The sequence below is a fragment of the Sapajus apella genome, unplaced genomic scaffold (assembly GCF_009761245.1).
Source record: "Sapajus apella isolate SASKATOON/1434 unplaced genomic scaffold, GSC_monkey_1.0 scaffold27, whole genome shotgun sequence".
Taxonomy (NCBI): domain Eukaryota; kingdom Metazoa; phylum Chordata; class Mammalia; order Primates; family Cebidae; genus Sapajus; species Sapajus apella.
In genome coordinates this window covers 9,825,632-9,849,492 of record NW_022436967.1, presented here as the reverse complement: position 1 = coordinate 9,849,492, position 23,861 = coordinate 9,825,632, and the positions used below count along the sequence as shown (strand labels likewise).

Genomic DNA, 23,861 nt, shown 5'->3' with positions numbered 1-23,861 from the left:
ATAAAATGTTAATTTAGCAATCCCTATTCATTTGCTAGTAAAACTTTCAGAAGAGAAAACTCCATTACTTAATAACTCAAGCAGTAATAGAAAAACTCATGCTCATAAACTAAGACTGAAATTGCCTTAAAAAATTTACATTTAAAAAAATTTTTTTCTAAAAGTTTAAACAAGCTAGCTAAAGGAACAATTTAAAGAACTGTATATTTCTTGAATCTTAAATAACTGATATTGTGTAATTAATTTCTATTTGTCTTTTTAAAAATTAGAGACAGGTTCTTGTTCTATCAGCCAAGCTGGGTGCAGTAGTGCAAGCATAGCTCACTGCAGCCTCAAATTTCTGGACTCCAGAGATCCTCCCACCTCTGCTTCCTGAGTAACCAGAACCACAGACATGCACCACTATGCCAAGCTAATTTTAAAATTTTTTGTAGAGATAAGGTCTTGTCATGTTCCTCAGGCTGATCTCAAACCCCTTGGCTTAATGATCCTCCTGCCAAAGCCTTCCAGAGTGCTGAGTTCACAGGCATGAGCTACCATGCCGGGTCTCTAATTATCTTTGATCTCCAGATGACTCCCTGAGATAATGGTGATGGTATATCACAGAAAAAAATGTCAATAATATTGGATTGTGGTTAGGTAAGCAAATTTTCTGGATATTTTTCTTTCTCTAAGAAAATTATACACTCTGTAAGTACTCGAATTACAGTTTTGAATGTTTCCTTTTGTTCTCACTCTAATAAATATTGGTTATCAAATATGTAAACTGCACATCTTCCTCTATCCTTTGGAAGGAAATAAAGTACAGGTTGACTAGCATTTTGGGAAGATGCTCTTGTACATTTTAAAGGACTGCAGGAAATCTCTTAATCCTTTCATTCATATCACGAGGAGGTTTTCATCATTTATCAATAAATGTTGATGTACAGCATAAGAAACTGATAAACTTACAGTCAAACTCTCTGTAATATGCTAAATCTTCAATCTCCTAGCATTATGGGATGATGCAAAATCACTCCTTCAAGGTTGTACCTGGATAATTCATCGATTGAGAGTCCATAATTACAATGACCAATACAAAAGCTATAAGCATAAGTGACTATTTAAATCTAAATTTTATTCATTTAATATGAAAATTAAATAAAATATTCATTTCTTCACTTGCATTAGACTAAGTTCAAGTGGACAAATGCCCCATATAACTAGTGGCTACAATACTGGACAGTGCAGAATTATACAGCATTTCTATCATCAGAGAAAGAACTATTGGACAGTCGTGGTCTAGAAAGCTAATAATGTGATTCAACAAACAGTACTGAATTGTTATATTTTATCTATTGAATCTTACATTTGTTAACTCATGAGCAATAAGAGTAGCCTTGCCATTTCTTTAATGTAATTTTCAAATAACTGTTATCTGATGACAGTTGGCACAACCTCCTATACGTTGTATAAGACATGTCAAATTCTTTCCTGCCTCAAGGTTCCTTCCTGGTACATTCTTTGGCTCAATCTTTCTTTTCTGTCCCAACTTGAATCTTTCTACCTTAGAAAGGCCTTCTATGACCTTTCTATCAAAAATACATCTCTACCATCACCAGCTCCACAGCAACATACGTATTAACCTCGATCTCAGCACCTTGCTATTTCTTTCATAGGATACTACAATTTTAACTACTTCATTCACTCATTCACATCTCTTTCATTCATTCATATATCTTCTACCGCAGAAGGATCCTTTGTCTATGTTATTCATAGTTCTGTCCCCAGAGCTTACCTAGCATAGGCATGAATTCAAAATTCATTGAATGAGTAAATTAATGTTTGTTGATGAATAAGTGAATATATTTGGACTATGATGCCTTTCCTCTCCATAGCCTCTTTGGCACTATGCTTTCATAAGTATTCCTTCCTTTCTTTTTATTCTGGCTTATGTATCTTCTTTTTTCCCCCAGCAGACTACCTCAATATTTTTTGTTTTAATTTTGGGTACAAGGGGTAATAGGTAGAAAGAGAATTCCCAAGCCAGAAGAAGACAATATTTTTAGGCAAGCTTTTGGAGAAAATAAACTTATTTTTAATATTTCATACTGTCCCCTCAGCAAGTACCAAGAGACTAAAGCACTAACCTTAGCCCCCTCAGTAGACACATGTACTGGTGTGGCACAGGTAACAAAGAGGATTCAATTAGCCAGGATATGAAAAAAAGAAAAAAGCAAGTATTCAAGAAAAAATATATATATAATAAAGGACTGGGAAAAAAGGGAAATTTTCCGCTAGCTTTTTTGAATAAAATCATTTTCGTATCTTGAATATTTGTCACCTAGTGCCTACTACTATACTTCAGAGAGTAATGCCACTTGAAATACTTTTTACTTATACAGAAAACACAAAATAACCCAAGACAACTGAATTTCACAACCCTGAAAAAAATCATTCAATAAACCAGCTATTTAAAATATCTTTTAAAAGTTACATACAATTATAATGAAGGGAAGAGATGACTGAATTATGAAAGTATAATGAGCCAAATATTTAATATATTAAATATATAAACTATTCAACACACTGGAAGATTTCAACTTTTACATTACGTCCTCAAATTTTAGGTATAGTTAGTTATCATAAAGGTAACATATTCCCCTAAGAACAATAAGCTTCAAAATGGTTATCTTAAGGCAATTCAGAAAACTTACTTTGATCCAAACCAAGTCTAAATGATCATTATGTAATAATAGCATTAAAGAATTTTTACCATTACACATAATAAAGTTTATATAGAAAATCACATTTCAAGTTCCAGCTTAAAATAAAAGAAATAAATATCAAACTTCTGTTGCTTTGTTTTTCCAGCATCACAAAAAGACTTTATAAAGTATGTTCATTTAACACAACTTCTGGCAATTTTATGGCAACTACTGTAAGGACTTTAGGACTTTATCTTGAAAAACAAAACTAAAAAGAATGAACTACTTGTATTTCCCAAGTTGATCATGACTTTTCACATCTCCATGACTTTCACTTTATTTGACATATAGAGTTAAAATCATGTTGGAAGATAAGTGGTTAGGAGGGACGGAAAATGAAGAGGAACATAGTTGTTTCATTAACTCAAATATTTATCAAATGCCTATAGACCAGAACTGTTCTGGGCATCTGAGAAACATGGCTAAACATAAAAAAGGAAATACCAATTTATGAAGGATTTCTGCTGCCAGTAGCAACAACTAAGTTACAGTGATAAGATATATGAGCTAGTGCTCCTGGATCCCACATACCCATTGGTAATGGTTTCCTCCCACTTCCTTTACTACAAAACATACAGAGAACAAACTTAAAAAAAATTCTCCTGAACATATATTCAGAAACCAAAATAATATATCTGAGGTAAAGAATCCTCTAGGGATGCACTACATATAGCCAAATATATGGGCATTATTGCTAGAAAGCAGATTAATCTTCTTCTCATGCTGTCATATCACCTCCTCTCTTACTACTGCAAACCATGCAGTGAAAAGCAAGGTCCCTGGGGATGGGAGTCTAGAAACAGCAATATGTTCTGAAGATATGGAGGATGGCAGAAGAATCTTAGGCAGTAGCAGTATGTTATCACTAAAGGGATAGGAATCAAGATTTGGTTGCAAGGCAACAAGAATAGTACACATAAGAGAAAAATGGGCAGCTTCAGAGAAGTAAAGCAGTTTATAATTCTTCCAAAGAGAACACTCTTGTAAAGGAAGGTGTGTCCCTGCTAGGTCTGGATTCTTGGGCTTTAATTAGTATAATCATAATGCATAATGCAGGTACATCTGAAAGGCTGGAGTCACCACTATGCTATCTGTTATCTTTCATAATCAACTCAACCATAGCTTTCCACAGATATGCTGCATTAACCACGCCCAGAGTCATCTGGCGCATGTGTGTGTATGTATACATATATATATTAATTCTTACATATATATAATTAACTCTTCTGTTCAGGCCTATTCCACAAGACATTAAACAGAAGCAAAAACATTAAGATTATGAGCAAAACTTAGAAGCTGTTGGAATATGAAAGATTTTCTATCACTTAAATTATTACAGTTCTTAAGTATGCATAAAAGTTACACATTATAATAAAAACAATATCATGGTTACAACAGTAAATAGCGAATAAACAGCTTCAAGACTCTGCGGACTCTGAATCCGGTCTTTGGAAATAAAAGCATAGAGCAGTCAGCTAAATATTGAACACACATTGAAAAGTATCCATAAGAATAAGTACTCAAGCCAACCAAACTATTCCTTTTTAATACTAAAACCAAGTTCTTTACTTTTAATATCTTAAAAACAATTTTAGTTCTGTATTAGTCCATTCTTGCACTGCTATAAAGAAATACTTAAGACTGGGTAATTTATAAGGAAAAGAGGTTTAATTGACTAATTGCTTTACAGGCTGTATAGGAAGCCTGGCTGGGGAGGCCTCAGGAAACTCTCAGAAAGCAGAAGGAGAAGGGAAAGCAGGCACATCTCACATGGCTGGAGTAGGAAAAAGAGAGAAAAAGGGTGGAGCGCACTTCATCCTTACAAACAAGCAGATTTCATGAACTCACTCACTATCACCAAGAACAGCATGGAGGAAATTCGCCCCCATGATCCAGTCACCTCCTATCAGGCCTCTTCTACAACACTGGTGATTACAGTTCGACATGAGGTTTGGGTGGGGACACAAATCCAAACCATATCACTCACCCTCAGCCCTTCCCAAATCTAATATCCTTTTCACACTGGAAAATACAATCATCCCTTCTCAACAGCCCCCCAAGTCTTAACTCTTTCTAGAACATAGCAAGAGTGATTTTTACTCTAGTTCCCAGTAAGTTCCTCATCTCCATCTGAGACCTCCTCAGCCCAGACTTTACTGTCTGTATCACTATCAGCATTTTGGTTATGACCATTCAACAAGTCTCTTGTATGTTCCAAACTTTCCTTTATCGTTCTGTCTTCTTCTGACCTCTCCAAACTGTTCCAACCTCTGCCCATTATGCAGTTCCAAAGTCACTTTCCCATTTTCAGGTATCTATATAGCAATGCCCACTCACTGGTACAAATTTTCTGTATCAGTCTATCGTCACACTGCTGTAAAGAAATATCTGAGACTGGGGAATTTATAAAGTAAAAAAGTTTAGTTGGCTCATGGTATCTTTATAGCAATGCCTCCTCACTAGTATTAAAAATTTGGACTGGTACAAATTTTCTGTATCAGTCCATTATCACACTGCTATAAAGAAATAGCTGAAACTGGGCAATTTATAAAGAAAAAAAGGCTTAGTTGGCTCATGGTTCTGCAGGCTGTACAGGAAGCATGGCTGCGGAGGCCTCAGGAAATGTTCAATATGGCAGAAGATGAAGGGGAGGCAGGAATGTCTTACATGGCCAGAGCAGGAGGAAGAGAGAGAATGGGGAGGTGCTACATATTTTAAACCACCAGCTCTCATGAGAACTGACTCACTATCATGAGAACAGAAAGGGGAAATTCGCCCCCATGATCCAATCACCTTCCACTTGGCCCCTTCCTCCAACACTGGAGATTACAATTCAATATGAGATTTGGGCAGGGACATAGATCCAAACCATATTAAGTTCTAATTACAAAATTCATTTATGTAAAAGCAAAACACTCGTAACTGCTTCCATAGAAAGTCATCACGAATCTATGAGCCGGTCTTCCTTTTAATATTCTGTAATGCAAGTTCCACCAATAATTATATCTTTCTGGCTAAGCAATTTTTAAACACAATATTTAAATAAGAAGATATGACAACCAAGGAAAAAACATATTTTAAAAAAATCATATATTATTCACAATTTGCATTAGTTTATGCTTCTGTCATAATTTATGAGAATGCAGAGAATTAAAACACAGAACTAGATGTACATTGAGAAATAATTTTAGGATATTTCAAAACTCGAATGAATTATTATTTTAGAACTCAGACATTTTATGTATCATATATAATATACAGGCTCCAACTCTAGTTGGAGGAAAAGGGCAATTTCTATTGACAAAAAGCTTACTTTCATGAAGCAAAAACAAGCTTTCCCATTACAAGAATCAAAGCTGTAAGCCAAGTTTTAAAGTGCAGTGGACAACTTCACATGAGAGTATTCCCAAGTAGAATTTATAATTTACATACCTGTACAGATGAATATTTGGAAAAATTTCCCATTTGATACCACCTAAAATCTTCATCTAGTCTTTGATCTGAAACAAAGGGAAAAACAGATTTCAATTCTTTAAAACTAGAAATACAGTAACTATTTGATATATCCAGTGCAAAACGTCTAGTCTCCACTGCTTCTCAAGATAAGATGAATCATTAATTTTGATATACCATTTTAGAACTTGAAAATAAGCCCTTTTATATATCTAAGCCAACTAATTACTGAAAAGTGAAAAAAAGAACATCTGCAAAAAACTACCTTTTCTGATTTCATAAATATGAATTCCCAGCCTCTGTTGGCTTGCTCTTCAGGTTAATGGAAGTAAAATATATTCTCCACATTATATTCCTGCTACTAAAATTGAGAAGCGTTGGGAAGATAAACTATAGCCATATATTTTTAGATTTCTTAAAAGCAACTGCAACTCTTCCAGGACAAACCTTTACCTTGAGGAGAAATTGCACGACAAAGAATCCAAATTAAACAGGAGTGGGTAAGAGACAATGGGAAAATAAGTCCCAGAATAAAGGTGAGAGGTCTCAGCAAAAACAAGGCCAGTCCAGGCCCAGTGAGTGGCCCATGCCTGTAATCGTAGCACTTTGGGAAGCTAAGGTGGGTGGATTGCTTGTGGTCAGGAGTTCAAGTCCAGCCTGGCCAACATGGCAAAACCCCATCTCTACTAAAAATACAAAAATTAGCCGAGTGTAGTGGCACACGCCTACAATTCCAGCTACTTGGGAGGCTGAGGCAGGAAATCGCTTGTACCCAGGAGGCAGAGGTTGTGGTGAGCCAAGACTGCACCATTGCACCCCAGCCTGGGTGACAGAATGAGACTCTGAAAAAAGAAAAGAAAGAAATAACAAGACCATATTTTTATTTACATCAAGAAAAGTAACATACATAGAACATAGCAACCAACAAATTTGCAATTACACATTCTTTCCAATTCACACAGAACATTTAATGTTGATTATCTGCTGGTAAAAGAAAGTCTCAATAATTAAGGACTGGGGCCAAAGACAGTATGTTATCTGACAACAGCACAATCAAGAACCAAAAAAATAAAAGGGAAAATTTTTATACGTCTGGAAGTTTAGAAATCACTTTTGGCCAGGCATGGTGGCTCATGCCTGTGATCTCACTGCTTTGGAAGGCCAAAGCAGGAGAATCACTTGAGCCTAGGAGTTTGAGGCCGCAGTGAGCTGTGGTTGCATACCACCCTACAGCCTGGGCAACAAAGCAAGACTCCATCTCAAAAAATAAATAAATAAATAAACCACTATGAATAGCCCACGGATCTCAGGAGGAATTACAAAACAAATTTTAAAATATTTTGAAGTGAACAATAGTGAAAATGTGATAGATACCTCAAAACCTTGCTTAAAATCTGTAGCTTTAATTGCATATACTAGAGAAAAAGGCTGAAGTTTCCAACGCATTCCAAGAAGTTAGAAAAACATTAAATCCAAAGAAAGCCAAGTGAAGGACATAAAGATAAGCCCAGAAAATAAAGAAATAGAAAATAAACTCAGATAAAATGATTAAAAATATGATCATCTCGAAAGTTATTTTTAAAAAGCATCTGATGAAATTCAAGATATATTCATGATAAACCCTTAGCAAAGTAAGACTAGAAGAGAACATTGTTATTATAAAAAATGCTTATGTAAAATACACAACAAACATGTTACTTATGGGTGAAAATGTTGAAAACTTTCCCTTGGAAATTAGGAATCACATAAGGATAAATTCTTATGACATTTACTCAACACTCTATTTGAGGTCTAAGTTAATGCAATAAAGCAAGTAAAAGATCTAAAAGGTATAAAGGCTGAAAAGGATGAAAAAACTGTCATTATTCATAGTTATGAGTGTTTATGTGATCAATCCAAAAATATCACAGATATATTCTTAAAATCAGTCAACAAAGTTGTTGGATATAAGGTCAATAGTAAAAATTAATATTTCTAGATAACTGGCAATATCAAGTTAGAAAATAATAAAAGATGCTATTTATAGCACCATAAAAAAATCAATGCCTAGGAATAAATACAACAGAAGATGTTTAAGATCCCTATACAGAAAACTATGAAACATTTCTCTGGTAAAAATGATTTTAAAATTTGTATGAAACCAAAAAAAGAAACTGAATAGCCAAAGCAATCCTAAGCAAAAAGAACATATCTGGAGGCATCATGCTGCCCAACTTTGAACTACATTACAGGCCTACAGTAACCAGAACAGCATGGTTCTGGTAGCAAAAAACAGACACATAGGCCAATGCAACATAATAGAGAACCCATAAAAAGGCCACAGACTTACAACTATCTGATCTTTGACAAATCTGACAAAAACAAGCAATGGGGAAAGGATTCCCTACTTTAAATGGTGCTCAGATAACTGGGAAGTCATGCAAAAGACTGAAACTGGACCTATTGCTTACACAATGTATAAACATTAACTCAAGACAGATCAAAGACTTAAATGTAAAACCCCAAACGATAAAAATCCCGGAAGACAACCTAGGTAACACCATCTGGACATAGGAGCGTGCAAAGGTTTCATGATAAAGACGCCAAAAGCAACTGCAACAAAAGCAAAAACTGACAAAGGGAAACTAATTAAAATAAGGAGCTTTGGCACAGCAAAGGAAGCTATCTACGGAGTGAAGAGACAATCTGCAGAGTGGGAGAAAATTTCAAAAAAGGTTATATGAAATGCTAACTAGAATAACCAGCAGAGAGAAGGACATAAACGACTGGATGGAGTTGAAAAACACAGCATGAGAACTACCAGAAACAAACACAAGTTTTACCAGCTGAATCGATCAAGCAGAAGAAAGGACATCAAAGATCAAAGATCAACTAAAAGAAATAAAAAGAGAAGACAAAACAAGAGAAAAAAGAGTGAAAAGAAGTGAACAAAGCCTCCAAGAAATATGGGATTATGTGAAAAGACCTAATCTATGCTTGATCGGTATACCTGAATATGATGGGGAGAATGAATCCAAGCTGGAAAACATGTTCCAGGATATTAAGCAGGAGAACTTCCCAAGCCTAGCAAGGCAGTCCTACATTCAAATTCAAGAAACACAGAGAACTCCACAAAGATATTCCTCAAGAAGAGCAACCCCAAGGCACATAATCATCAGCTTCACCAGGGTTGAAATGAAGGAAAAAATGCTAAGGGCAGCCAGAGAGAAAGGTCAGGTTACCCAAAGAGGGAAGCCAATCAGACTCACAGATCTCTCGGAAGAAACCCTATAAGCCAGAAGAGAGTGGAGGCCAATATTCAACATTCTTAAGGAAAAGAACTTGCAACCCAGAATTTCATATCCAGCCAAAATAAGCTTCTTAAGTGAAGGAGAAATAATATCCTTTACAGACAAGCAATTGCTGAGAGATATTGTCACCACCAGACCTGCCCTACAAGACCTCCTGACAGAAACACTAAGCACTGAAAGGAACAAGTACCAGCCACTGCAAAAGCAAACCAGTTGGCAAAGATCAAAAATGCAATGAAGAAAAGGAGTCAACTAATGGGAAAGAAAACCAGCCAGTAACAAAATGGCAGGATCAAATTCACACATAACAATATTAATACTGAATGTAAACGGCCTAAAAGCCCCAATCAAAAGACACAGACTGGCAAACTGGATAAAAAGTCAAGACTTATCGGTGTACCGTATTCAGGAAACCCATCTCACATATAAAAACACACATAGACTCAAAATAAAGGGATGGAAGAAGATTTACCAAGGAAATGGAGAACAAAAAAATGCAGGGTTGCAATCCTAATCTCTGATAAAATGGACTTCAAACCATCAAAAGAGACAAAGAAGGGAACTAAGATGGCCGATAAGGAGCAGCTCAGGATTGCAGCTCCCAGTGAAAGCGCAGAGGGTGAGTGGATGCCGCATTTCCAGACGGATTTTTATTGCCCACAGACCAGGAGATTCCCAGGTGGAGGAGCCCAGCGGATTGTCAGCACGGCTGGTAAGGCTGGCACGGCTGCTTTGCCGGTGCCCTGGGGCGGTGGTTCTCCGTACAAAATACATGGGCCCGGGAACCATTTTAGCTAGCGACTGGAGCTCCGGGAAGGCAGAGTCTCCCATTCATCTGATTAAAAAGGGGACTGAAACAGGGAGCCAGGCTAGGAGATTCCCGGGCAAAAAAAAGCCGTGAATCTCAGCGCCGCTGTTTCAGCTGGCACAGTGGGTCACCACATGGGAAATCACACAGATCCCAGGGCCTTTGCAACAGGTGACTGAAACACCTGGGAGAGAGTTGACCATTCAACTAAAAAAAAAAGGCTCTCAGTCAGGGAGCCAGGTGATCAGGCTCAGCTGATTCGACCCCCACAAAAAAACAGCAATTGGAAATGCTTCAGGTGGAGAGTTTCACAGCAAGCACAGCTGAACCCGGGGAGGTCCAGCTCTGTGGGGGAGGGGCATCCACCATTACTGAGGCACTCCACCACTATGGAGGTAATCTGCCTTTGCTGAGGCAGCCCGCCATTGCTGAGGCAGCCCGTCATTGCTAAGGCAACCCGCCACTACAGAGAGAGTCCACCATTACAGAGGTGGGCCACCATTGCCGAGGCAGTTCTAACTATGTCCGTATAAACAGGACTGCAGGGAAGTTCACACAGCAGCTGGGTGGAGCCCACAGCAGCTCAGCAAAGCCACTGCAAGCAGACAGTGATTAGGCTGTCTCCTCGCTGGGCATGGCAGCCCTGATAAAAAGGCAGCAGCACAAGGGAAACTCATAAATAAAGCCCTAAAGCCCTAACTACCCGGGACAGAGCACCTGGGGAAAAAAAAAAGGGATTTATGAGTTCTGCTGCAGCAGACTTAAACATACCTGCCCAGCAGCTCTAAATGAACAACGAAGATTACAGCTCTGCACTTCAGCTCATATAAAGGACAGGCTGTCTCGTCAAGCAGCTCCCTGAACCTCATATATCCAAAGTCACCTCATAAAGGAGAGCTCAGAATGATATTTGGTGGGTATCCTTCTGGGACAAAAATAGCAGAAGAAGAAACTGGCAGCAACCCTTACTGTTCTGCAGCCACTGCAGGTGATCCCCAGGCAAGCAGGGCCTGGAGTGGACCTCAGCAGTCCTACGGCAGAGAGGCCAGACTGTTAGAAGGAAAACTAAGAAACAGAAGGAAATAACATCATCATTCACAAACTGGACATCCACTCAGAGACCCAATCAGAAAGGCAACAACTTCAAAGAGGACAGGTGGATAAATCCACAAAGATGGGAAGAAACAGCGCAAAAAGGATGAAAGCACTCAAAAGAAGAATGCCTCTCCTCCTACAAGGGATCACAACTCCTCACCAGCAAGGGAACAAGGCTGGATGGAGAACAAGTGTGATGAAATGACAGAATCAGGCTTTAGAAGGTGGGCAATAAGAAACTTCTGTGAGCTAAAAGAACATGTTCTAACTCAATGCAAAGAAGCTAAAAACCTTGAAAAAAGATTTGATGAAATGCTAACGAGAATGGACAACTTAGAGAGGAATATAAGCGAATTGACGGAGCTGAAAAACACAACACAAGAACTTCGTGAAGCATGCACAAGTTTCAACAGCCGAATTGACCAAGCAGAAGAAAGGATATCAGAGATCGAAGATCAACTCAATGAAATAAAACGAGAAGGCAAGATTAGAGAAAAAAGGGTAAAAAGGAATGAACAAAGTCTCCAAGAAATATGGGCTATGTGAAAAGACCTAATCTACGTTTGATAGGTATACCTGAATGTGATGGAGAGAATGAATCCAAGCTGGAAAATACTCTTCAGTATATCATCCAGGAAAACTTCCCCAACCTAGCAAGGCATGCCAATATATAAGTCCAGGAAATGCAGAGAACCTCACAAAGATATTCCTCAAGAAGAGCAACACCAAGGCACATAATCATCAGATTCACAAGGGTTGAAATGAAGGAGAAAATGCTAAGGGCAGCCAGAGAGAAAGGTCGGGTTACCCACAAAGGGAAGCCCATCAGACTCATGGCAGATCTCTCAGCAGAAACCCTACAAGCCAGAAGAGAGTGGGGGCCAATATTCAACATCCTTAAAGAAAAGAACTTTCAACCCAGAATCACATATCCAGTCAAACTAAGCTTCATAAGTGAAAGAAAAATAAAATCCTTTATGAACAAGCAAGTATTCAGAGATTTCATCACCACCAGGCCTGCTTTACAAGAACTCCTGAAAGAGGCACTAAACATGGAAAGGAACAACCAGTACCAGCCACTCCAAAAACACACCGAATGGTAAAGAGCATCGACACAATGAAGAAACTGCATCAACTAACGGGCAAAACAGCCAGCTAGCATCAAAATAGCAGGATCAAATTCACACATAATAATATTAACCCTAAATGTAAATGGACTAAATCCCTCAATCAAAAGACACAGATTGGCAAATTGGATAAAAAGCCAAAACCCATCGGTGTGCTGTATCCAGGAAACCCATCTCACATGCAAGGATACACAAAGGCTCAAAATACAAGGATGGAGGAAGATTTACCAAGCAAATGGAGAGCAAAGAAAAGCAGAAGTTGCAACTATCGTCTCTGATAAAATAGACTTTAAACCAACAAAGATCAAAAGAGACAAAGAAGGACATTACATAATGGTAAAGGATCAATGCAACAAGAAGAGCTAACGATCCTAAATACATATGCTCCCAATACAGGAGCACCCAGATACATAAGGCAAGTTCTTAATGACTTACAAAGAGACTTAAACACCCACACAATAATAGTGGGAGACTTTAACACCCCATTGTCAACATTAGACAGATCAACCAGACAGAAAATTAACAAGGATATCCAGGACGTGAACTCAGGCCTGGCTCAAGCAAACCTAATAGATATTTACAGAATTCTCCACCCCAAATCCACAGAATATACATTCTTCTCAGCACCACATCACACCTACTCTAAAATTGACATTATTGGAAGTAAATCACTCCTTAGCAAATACAAAAGAACAGAAATCACAACAAACAGTCTCTCAGACCACAGTGCAATCAAGTTAGGACTCAGAATGCAGAAACTAACTCAGATCCGCACAGCTTCATGGAAACTGAACAACTGGCTCTTGAATGTTGACTGGATAAACAATGAAATGAAGACAGAAATAAAGATGCTCTTTGAAACCAACGAGAATGAAGACACAACATACCAGAATCTCTGGGACACATATAAAGCAGTCACTAGAGGAAAATATATAGCAATAAATGCCTACATGAGAAGCAAGGATAGATCTAAAATTGACACCCTATTGTCAAAATTGAAAGAGCTAAAATGGCAAGATCAAAAAAAACTCAAAACCTAGCAGAATACAAGAAAGAATTAAGATCAGAGCAGAACTAAAGGAGATAGAGACACAAAAAACCCTTCAAAAAAATCAATAAATCCGGGAGCTGTTTTTTTTTTTTAAAAGATCAACAAAATAGATACACCACCAGCCAGATTAATAAAAAAGAAAAGAGAGAATAATCAAATAAATGCAATAAAAAATGATAAAGGGGATATCACCACAGATTCCACAGAAATTCAAACAATCATCAGGGATTATTACAAACAACTCTATGCATATAAACTAGTAAATCTGGAAGAAATGGATAAATTCCTGGACGCTTGCCTCCTCCCAAGCCTAAACCAGGAAGAAGTCGAAACCCTGAATAGACCAATAACAAGGACTGAAGTTGAGGCAGCAATTAAGAGTCTACCACCCAAAAAAAGCCCAGGTCCAGATGGGTTCACAGCTGAATTCTACCAGAAATACAAAGAGGAGCTGATACCATTCCTTCCGAAACTATTCCAAATAATCCAAGAAGAGGGAATCCTTCCCAAATCATTTTATGAGACTAATATCATCCTGATACCAAAACCCGGCAGAGACTCAGCAAGAAAACTTCAGGCCAATATCCATGATGAACATAGAAGCAAAAATCTTTAATAAAATACTGGCAAGCAGATTGCAACAGCACATCAAAATGCTTATCCACCATGATCACATAGGATTCATTCCAGGGATGCAAGGCTGGTTCAACATACGCAAGTCTATAAACGTAATTCACCACATAAACAGAACCAAAGACAAAAACCACATGATTATCCCAACTGATGCAGAGAAGGCCTTTGACAAAATTCAACAGCCCTTTATGCTAAAAACCCTCAATAATCTAGGTACTGACGGAACGTATCTGAAAACAATAAAAGCTATTTACGACAAACCAACTGCTAATATCGCACTGAATGGGCAAAAACTGGAAGCATTCCCTTTGAAATCTGGCACTAGACAAGGATGCCCTCTCTCATCACTGCTATTCAATATAGTACTGGAAATTCTAGCCAGAGTAATCAGGCAAGAAAAAGAAATAAAGGGTATTTAAATAGGAAAGGAGGAAGTCAAATTGTCTCTATTTGCAGATGACATGATTGTATATCTAGAAGACCCCATCGTCTCATCCCAAAATCTCCTGAAACTGATAAGCAACTTCAGCAAAGTCTGAGGATACAAAATCAATGTGCAAAAATCACAGGCATTCCTATACACCTATAACAGACTTAAAGAGAGCCAAGTCAAGAACGAACTGCCATTCACAATTACTACAAAGAGAGTAAAATACCTAGGAATACTTAACTAACAAGAAACATAAAGGACCTCTTCAAGGAGAACTACAAGCCACTGCTCAATGAAACAAGAGAAGACACAAACAGATGGAGAAACATTCCATGTTCATGGTTAGGAAGAATCAATATCGTGAAAATGGCCATTACTGCCCAAAGTAATTTGCAGATTCAATGCTATCCCCATCAGGCTACCAACGACCTTCTTCACAGATCTGGAAAAAAAACACCTTAAACTTCATATGGAACCAAAAGAGATCCTGCATAGCCAAGTCAATTCTAAGCAAAAAGAACAAAATGGGAGGCATCACACTACCGGACTTTAAACTATACTACAAGGCTACAGTAATCAATACAGCATAGTACTGGTACCAAAACAGAGATATAGACCAATGGAACAGAACAAAGGCCTCAGAAGTGACACAACATATCTACAACCATCCGATCTTTGACAAACCTGACAAAAACAAGTAATGGGGAAAGGATTCCCTGTTTAATAAATGGTGTTGGGAAAACTTGCTAGCCATGTGCAGAAAGCAGAAACTGGACCCCTTCCTGACAACTTACACTAAAATTAACTCCAGATGGATTAAAGACTTAAACATAAGACCTAACACCATAAAAACCCTAGAAGAAAATCTAGGCAAAACCACTCAGGACATAGGTGTAGGCAAGGACTTCACAACCAAAACACTAAAAGCTATGGAAACAAAAGTCAAAATAGACAAATGGGACCTAATCAAACTCCACAGCTTCTGCACAGCAAAAGAAACAGTCATTAGAGTGAATCAGCAACTAACAGAATGGGAAAAAAATTTTGCAGTCTACCCATTTGACAAAGGGCTGATATCCAGAATTTACAAAGAACTAAAACAAATTTACAAGAAAAAAACAAACAAGCCCATTCAAAAGTGGGCAAAGAATATGAACAGACACTTACAAAAGAAGACATACATAAGGCCAACAAACATATGAAAAAATGCTCATCATCACTGGTCATTAGAGAAATGCAAATCAAAACTACAGTGAAATATCATCTCACGCCAGTTAGAATGGCAATCATTAAAAAATCTGGAGACAACAGATATTGTAAAGGATGTGGAGAAATAGGAACACTTTTACACTGTTGGTGGGAGTGTAAATTAGTTCAACCATTGTGGAAGACAGTGTGGCAATTCCTCAAGGACCTAGAAATAGAAATTCCATTTGACTCAGCAATCCCATTACTGGGTATATATCCTAAGGATTCTAAATCGTTCTACTATAAGGACACATGCACACGAATGTTCACTGCAGCACTGTTCACAATAGCAAAGACCTGGAACCAACCCAAATGCCCATCGATGATAGACTGGACAGGGAAAATGTGGCACATGTACACCATGGAATATTATGCAGCCATCAAAAATGATGAGTTAGTGTCATTTATAGGGACATGGATGAACCTGGAAACCATCATTCTCAGCAAACTGACACAAGAGCAGAAAATCAAACACCGCATGTTCTCACTCATAGGCGGGTATTGAACAATGAGAACACATGGACACATGGAGGGGTGCATCACACACTGGGGTCTGTTGGGGGGAAATAGGGGAGGGACAGTCGGGGTGGGGAGTTGGGAAAGATAGCATGGGGAGAAATGCCAGATATAGGTGAAGGGGAGGAAGGCAGCAAATCACGTTGCCATGCATGTACCTATGCAACAATCTTGCATGTTCTTCACATGTACCCCAAAACTTAAACTGCAAGTTAAAAAAAAAAAAGAGACAAAGAAGGACACTACATAATGGTAAAAAGATCAATCCAACAAGAAGAGCTTACTATCCTATATATATGCACCCAACAGAGGAGCAGCCAGATACAAAAAGCAAGTTCTTAACAGCCTAAAATGAGATTCAGGCTCCCACACAATAATAGTGGGAGACTTCAACACTCAATATTAGACATATCAACAGGACAGAAAATTAACAAGGACATCCAGGACTTGAATGCAGAGCTGGACCAAGTGGACCTAATAGACATATACAGAACACTCCACCCCAAATCTACAGAATATACATTTTTCTCAGCACCACATGGCAGTTAAAATATCAACCACATCACTGGAAGCAAATCACTCCTCAGCAAATGCAAAAGAATGTGAATCATAACAAACAGTCTATCAGACCACAGCACAATCAGACTAGAAATCAGGATTAAGAAACATACTCAAACTGCACAAACACTTGGAAACTGAAAAACTTGCTTCTGAGTGTCGACTGGATAAACAATGAAATGAAGGCAGAAATAAAGATATTCTTCAAAACCAATCAGAATGAACACAAAACTTATCAGAATCTCTGGAACACCTTTAAAGCAGTGTTGAGAGGGAAATTTATAGCAATAAATGCCCACGTGAGAAACAAGGAAAGATCTAAAATTGACACCCTATCATCAAAGTTGAAAGAGCTAGGAGAAGAAGATGAAAAAAAACTCAAAAGCTGGCAGAAGTCAAGAAATAACTAAGATCAGGGCAGAAATGAAGGAGACAGAGACACAAAAAGCCCTTCAAAAAAGTTAATAAATCCAGGAGCTGGTTTTTTTAAAATATCAACAAAATAGACCGCTGGCCAGACTAACAAAAAAGAAAAGAGAGAAGAATCAAATAGATGCAATAAAAAATGATAAAGGGGACATCACCACTGATCCCACAGAAATACAAACTACCATTAGAGATTACTACAAACAGCTCTATGTACCTAAACCAGTAAACCAGAAAGGAATGGATAAATTCCTGGACACTTGTACTCTACCAAGCCTAAACCAGGGTGAAGTTGAAACCCTGAACAGACCAATAACAAGGGCTGAAGTTGAGGCAGGAATCAATAGCCTACCAAGCAAAAAAAGTCCAGGTGCAGACAGGTTCACAGCCGAATTCTACCAGACATACAAAGAGGAGCTGGTTCCATTCCTTCTAAAACTGTATCAAACAATATAAAAGAAGGAAATCCTCCCTAACTCATTTATGAGACCAACATCATCCTGATATCAAAACCAGGCAGAGACTCAACTAAAAAAGAAAATTCATGCCAACATCCATGATGGACATCAACGCAAAAATCTTCAGTAAAATATTGGCAAACCGATTGCAATAGCACATCAAAAAGCTTATCCATCATGATCAAGTAAGCTTCATCCCAGGGATGCAAGGCTGGTTCAACATACGCAAATCCATAAACGTAATCCATCACAAAAATGGAACCAAACACAAAAACCACAAGATTATCTCAATAGATGCAGAGAAGGCCTTCAACAAAATTCAACAGCCCTTCATGCTAAAATCTCTCAATAAACTAGGTATTGACAGAATGTATTATAAAATGATAAAAGTCATTAATGACAAGCCTACAGACAATATACTGAATGGGCAAAGGCTGGAAGAATTCCCTTTGAAATCAGGCACTAAACAAGGATGCCCTCTCTCACCATTCCTATTCAGTATAGTATTGGAAGTTCTAGCCAGAGCAATCAGGCAAGAAAAATAAATAAAAGGTATTCAAATAGGAAAGGAGGAAGTCAAACTGTCTCTATTTGCAGATGACATGATTGCATAGGTAGAAGACTCCTTCATCTCAGCCCAAAATCTTCACAAACTGATAAGCAACTTCAGCAAAGTCTCAGGATACAAAATCAATGTGCAGAAATCACAGGCATTCCTATATACCAATAACAAAGAGCCAAATCAAGAGCAAACTCCCATTGACAATTGCTACAAAGAGAATAAAATACCTAGGAATACAACTAACAAAGGATGTAAAGGACCTCTTCAAGGAGAACTACAAACCACTGCTCAATGAAATAAGGACACAAACAGATGGAAAAACATTCCACGCTCATGGTTAGGAAGAATCAATATTGTGAAAATGGCCATACTACCCAAAGTAATCTATAGATTCAACACTATCCCAATCAAGCTACCAATTACCTTCTTCACAGAACTGGAAAAAACCACTTTAAACTTCATATGGAATCACAAGAGAGCCCACATACCCAAGACAATCCTAAGCAAAAAGAACAAAGCTGGAGACATCACACTGCCGGACCTCAAACTATACTACAAGGCTACAGTAATCAAAACAGCATGGTACTGGTACCAAAACAGAGATACAGACCAATGGAACAAGACAGAGGCCCCAGAAGCAACATTATACATCTACAACCATCTGATCTTGGACAAACCTGACAAAAAACAACGGGGAAAGGACTCCATGTTTAATAAATGGTGTTGGGAAAACTGGCTAGCCATGTGCAGAAAGCAGAAACTGGACCCCTTCCTGTCACCTTACACTAAAATTAACTCCAGGTGGATTAAAGATTCAAACATAAAACCTAACACCATGAAAACCTTAGAAGAAAACATAGGCAAAACGATCCAGGACATAGACATAGGCAAGGACGTCATGACTAAAACACCAAAAGCAATGGCAACAAAAGCCAAGATATACCAACGGGATCTAATTAAAATTCAGAGCTTCTGTAGAGCAAAAGAAACCATCATTAGAACAAACTGGCAACAAACAGAATGGGAAGAAATTTTTGCAATTTACCCATCTGACGAAGGGCTAATATCCAGAATCTACAAAGAACTAAAACAGGTACACAAGAAAAAAACAAACTAACCCATTCAAAAGTGGGCAAACGATATGAACAGACAATTTTCAACAGAAGACATATATGAGGCCAACAAACATATGAAAAAATGCTCATCATCACTGGTCATTAGAGAAATGCAAATCAAAACCACATTAAGATACCGTCTCACACCAGTTAGAATGGTGATCATTAAAAAATCTGGAAACAACAGATGCTGGAAAGAATGTGGAGAAATAGGAACACTCCTACACAGCTGGTGGGAGTGTAAATTAGTTCAACCATTGTGGAAGACAGTGTGGCGATTTCTCAAGGATCTAGAAACAGAAATTCCATTTGACCCAGCAATCCCATTACTGGATATATACCCAAAGAACTATAAATCATTCTATTATACAGACACATTCACACATATGTTCGTTGCAGCCCTGTGTACAATAGCAAAGACCTGGAACCAACCCAAACACCCATCATTGATAGACTGCACAAAGAAAATATCTTACATATACACCATGGAATACTATGTAGGCATAAAAGACAATGAGTTCGTGTCCTTGGTACGGACTTGGATGAATCTGGAAACCATCATTCTCAGCAAACTGACACAAGAACAGAAAACCAAACACCACATGTTCTCACTCACAGGTGGGTGTTGAAAATGAGAACATGTGGACTCAGGAAGAGGAGCATCATACACTGGGGGCAGTTGGGGGGTAGGGGAGGGACAGAGGGGGTTGGGGAGGGCAGGGAGAGATCACATGGGAGAAATGCTGGATATAGTATATACCTAAAGTAAAATAAAAATTTAAAAAATACCATTTACAGTAGTATCAAAAACTTCAATACACAGGCATAAGTCTGACAAAAGATGTGCAAACCTAAATATTAAAAACTACAAAGTATAGTTGAGAAAATTTAAAGAAGAGATGTATCAATGATGTAAATAAAAATCAATTTTATTTTAAAACTTACTATAAATCTGAAATAATTAAGGCAGTGGAGTATGAGTGTCCAGAAGGACAAATAAATCAGTGGAAAAGAATAGAGTTCATAAATAGATCTACACATAAATAAACAACTGCAAGGGAACAAAGGTAATTCAATGGAAAAAGGGTAGTTTTTCCAATTGGAGATCCAATGCAAAAAAGTGACCTGGATCCTTACCTCATATCTTGTATAAAATTTAACTCTATTAACCATAGATCTAAATGTAAAACCTAAAACTATAAAACTCCTAGAAGAAAACACAGAAGAAATCTTTACAGTCTTGGGTTAGGCATGATTTCTTATGTGACACCAATAGCACAATTTATAAAAGAATAAATTGATGAATTAAACTTCATCAAAATTAAAAATGTTTGCTCAGTGAAAAACACTGTTAAGAGAATGAAAAGAAAAAACTGAGTCCATCACCACTCCGCCAGTGAGTCTCACTAACACCTCACTGCGAGGATGAATTATTTCTTCCTTAGAGGTTCCTAAAATCTTTCCCAGAGGTGGAAGAACAGTGCACAGCAAATGTTACAAGCTTACTCTAGTAGCAGCCAGGTTAAGTGTGGAGCTGCCTGTCGTTATATGTAAAGCTGAAACAGTAATTATCAGAGACAATGTCATGTGGGGTTGCCAGTTGAGAATTACCAAAACAAATGGTCTTGAGCTAGGCTCCCAAATCCAAATGGAACAGAGACAAGCAAGATCAATAGAAATCAATGCAGGAAAAGTCAGAGGCAGGTGGAGAGAAGACAAGCCATCTATCTTTATCTGAGCTGGTACTTAGGTGGGTCAGTTAGTGGAATAATCCATCACTTTCAACTGGCATGCAAAATCCTGTTAAAGAAAAAAGGAGAGGGACACAGACACTCAACTTTCATTCTTACTTCTTTAGGTAAACTGTACCATTCCAGGCTCCAATTTCCTGAATAAAACTAGTTATTTCAAGCCTTTGAACCATTCCTTTTTCTGCTTCTTCTGCTTAAGATTTCCTTCTTGCACTTCTCTTGTCTTCTGTGGAACTATCAAACACCACTCCTTTTCCAAAAAATGTTACTATGCTTCAACTGTCTTATTTGTTTCCCCCTGGTATTTGGATCTCAATTTTATCTAAGAACTCTGGCTGGATCACTCTTATAAAATTCATAGTTTCTGACTGCCTCAAGTACTCTTCTCACTCTAGCCAAACTCATCAACCAATTCCTGTCCTATACCACTCTGATGGTGGCCAGTTAGCTGTTCTTATGGGATGGGAATATTCCCACTGCAAACCTAAGAAATCATGCTAATGTTACTGTGTCATTACAGTGTCATTAATTATTTTAGATAACATATAACATGCACTTAATATGTGCCAGACAGTATGCTAAATGCTTTATTTTCAGCACCTCATTTAAGTCTCACAATTTCAAGGGGATTTTTATGTTCTTACATTCATTTTACAAATGAGAAAACTGAGGTGCCAAAAAGCTAGGAAACTTACTCAAGGTCACAGACCTGGAAGGAGTTAGGCTGTGAGCCCAGACAGACTACATTCAGCGGCTGAGTTCTTAACCACTGGTCTATAACGCTATCAAAAAAGGAACTTAATACCTTTTTCCTAACTTCCCTGTTGCTCAAGCAAAAACTAAGCTTACTCTACCTTTTTCTCTCAAATTCCCTGATCTCCAATCTTCCTGTGCCCAACTTAGTTTACTTCTTACCTGAATGATGACAGTAGTCACCTAACTGCACTCTGCCATAAGGTGTATTCCTCATAAAAATCAGACTGGACCTTCCAAATTACAATTTGATCATGTCACTCACAACTGAATTCCTATAACCTATGCAGTGGTCCAAACTCCTTAGCACAGGGAAAACAGGGCCCTTCACCATCCAGTCCCTTTCTACTCCTTCGACTGCACTTGCCATTTCCGTATATAAATATTACATCAATATTCCATTCAAACCAGCCTTATTACAAGTCTTTAACAAAGCATATTCTTAATCCCCTCAGTGGCGCAAATACTGTTCTATTTGGGATGCCTAGAGTTTTTATATTGTAAATTCATATTGGTACTGCACATTTCAGCCCAATAGCAACTTCTCTGATCACAATTTAATAATAATAGTGTAATAGTTTATATTAATCACAATGTATCAGATACTATTCTAAATCCTTTACATATTTTAATATTCACTTAATCATTCCAACAACCCTATGAGACTGTGGCAAAAGAGCTAGCAGTTGCTGTCACTTCAGTATATTTTTGAATTAATACATTTCCCTCCCCAAATTAAATTCTTGGAGGTACAAATTGTCCTGTTCATCTTTGCAGCAGCTGTTCTTGTATAGTGTATGGTACATAATAGAAACAGGAGTTCAATAAACATCTTTCTAACAAATGGCCAGAGAGCTGTGCCCCTAGGTTTTAAACGCACACTTGGAAACTGTTGCTGGCCATTAGCCTTCTAGTCTTCAGAGTACGAGAGAAGCATAGCAAACATGTTTAGTGTCTAGTAGAGTTCTGCGTAAGCTGCAAGTACTACTACACGATTCTGCTTAAATATACACACATCCTCACGTATACCATCAAGCTTTATTTTTCCGGCAACTAACTTCTTTAAATCTTTACAAATTTAAATGTAGCCAACCAGCATTCAAAAAAGATTTGTCGGTCAACGACGACGACATTAAACATATATATGAATATGAAGTTAAAAAAAAAAAAAAAAAGGAGCTTACTTTGCTCTTTCAGAGAGTCGATTTCTGTGGCCATTTCGATACAATTTTAGTTTGGAGCTTTCACCATCTCTACGTTCCTCTGAAAGGCAGAGAGCTCGCCGTGCGGGAAAACAAAACTAAGTCAACGCTCGGTTGGTTGTCAAGCGCTCCAGCGGTGCAATCTGCATCCTACTCACGCGGCATCTACAGCCCCGCCACACTTCCTTCCCCCGCGTACCCGACGAGTCCCTGGCCCGGGCGCGAGAGACAGAAGACTGCTAGGGACGCGCCAGTGAATTCTGTTCCACATTCAACCGAATCCCACCCTGGTGGGAGGAGGAAGCGGTCGATACAGGCGTCCCGCAGGTCACTCGGGGTCCTGTCGCGCCACCTAGGAGAGGGCCGAGGGAGCTGGAGGGCAGCCTGCGAGCGGCGTTCTACGCGGAGCGGAGGGGGTTGGAGGGGACGACGCCAAGACGGCTGGGAAGCCCCAGGCCAGCAGCGGAAGTCCACTCGGCCCGCCCTGCGACTTTGAAACCGGTGCCCCGGACCACTCCTTGGAGACGGTGACGCCGCCTGCGTCATCACGCGAGCGTTTGCGCTTACGCCATCGCGCTTCCTACAGTCCTAGCACGCTATTGGCTGGCTGTCAAACAATGGGAGGAGCCTTAAGAACC

At 38.5% G+C, this 23,861-nt stretch overlaps 1 protein-coding gene across 2 annotated transcripts in view; it reads right to left on the bottom strand.

Annotated features, from left to right (window-relative positions):
- Positions 1–23,861, bottom strand: part of SCLT1 (sodium channel and clathrin linker 1) — a 231,804-nt gene that overhangs the window by 206,317 nt on the left and 1,626 nt on the right. Inside the window, exons 1-2 of one of the 2 annotated variants that reach the window (XM_032292284.1) lie at positions 23,206–23,767; positions 6,180–6,247 (exon numbers count right to left, since the gene is read on the bottom strand). In XM_032292284.1, coding sequence (XP_032148175.1) covers positions 6,180–6,247; positions 23,206–23,239 — 102 coding nt within the window. In that variant the 5' untranslated portion in view covers positions 23,240–23,767. Of the gene's footprint in view, positions 1–6,179; positions 6,248–23,205; positions 23,768–23,861 lie in introns of those variants that run through there. The other variant, XM_032292285.1, reaches the window with a different exon arrangement.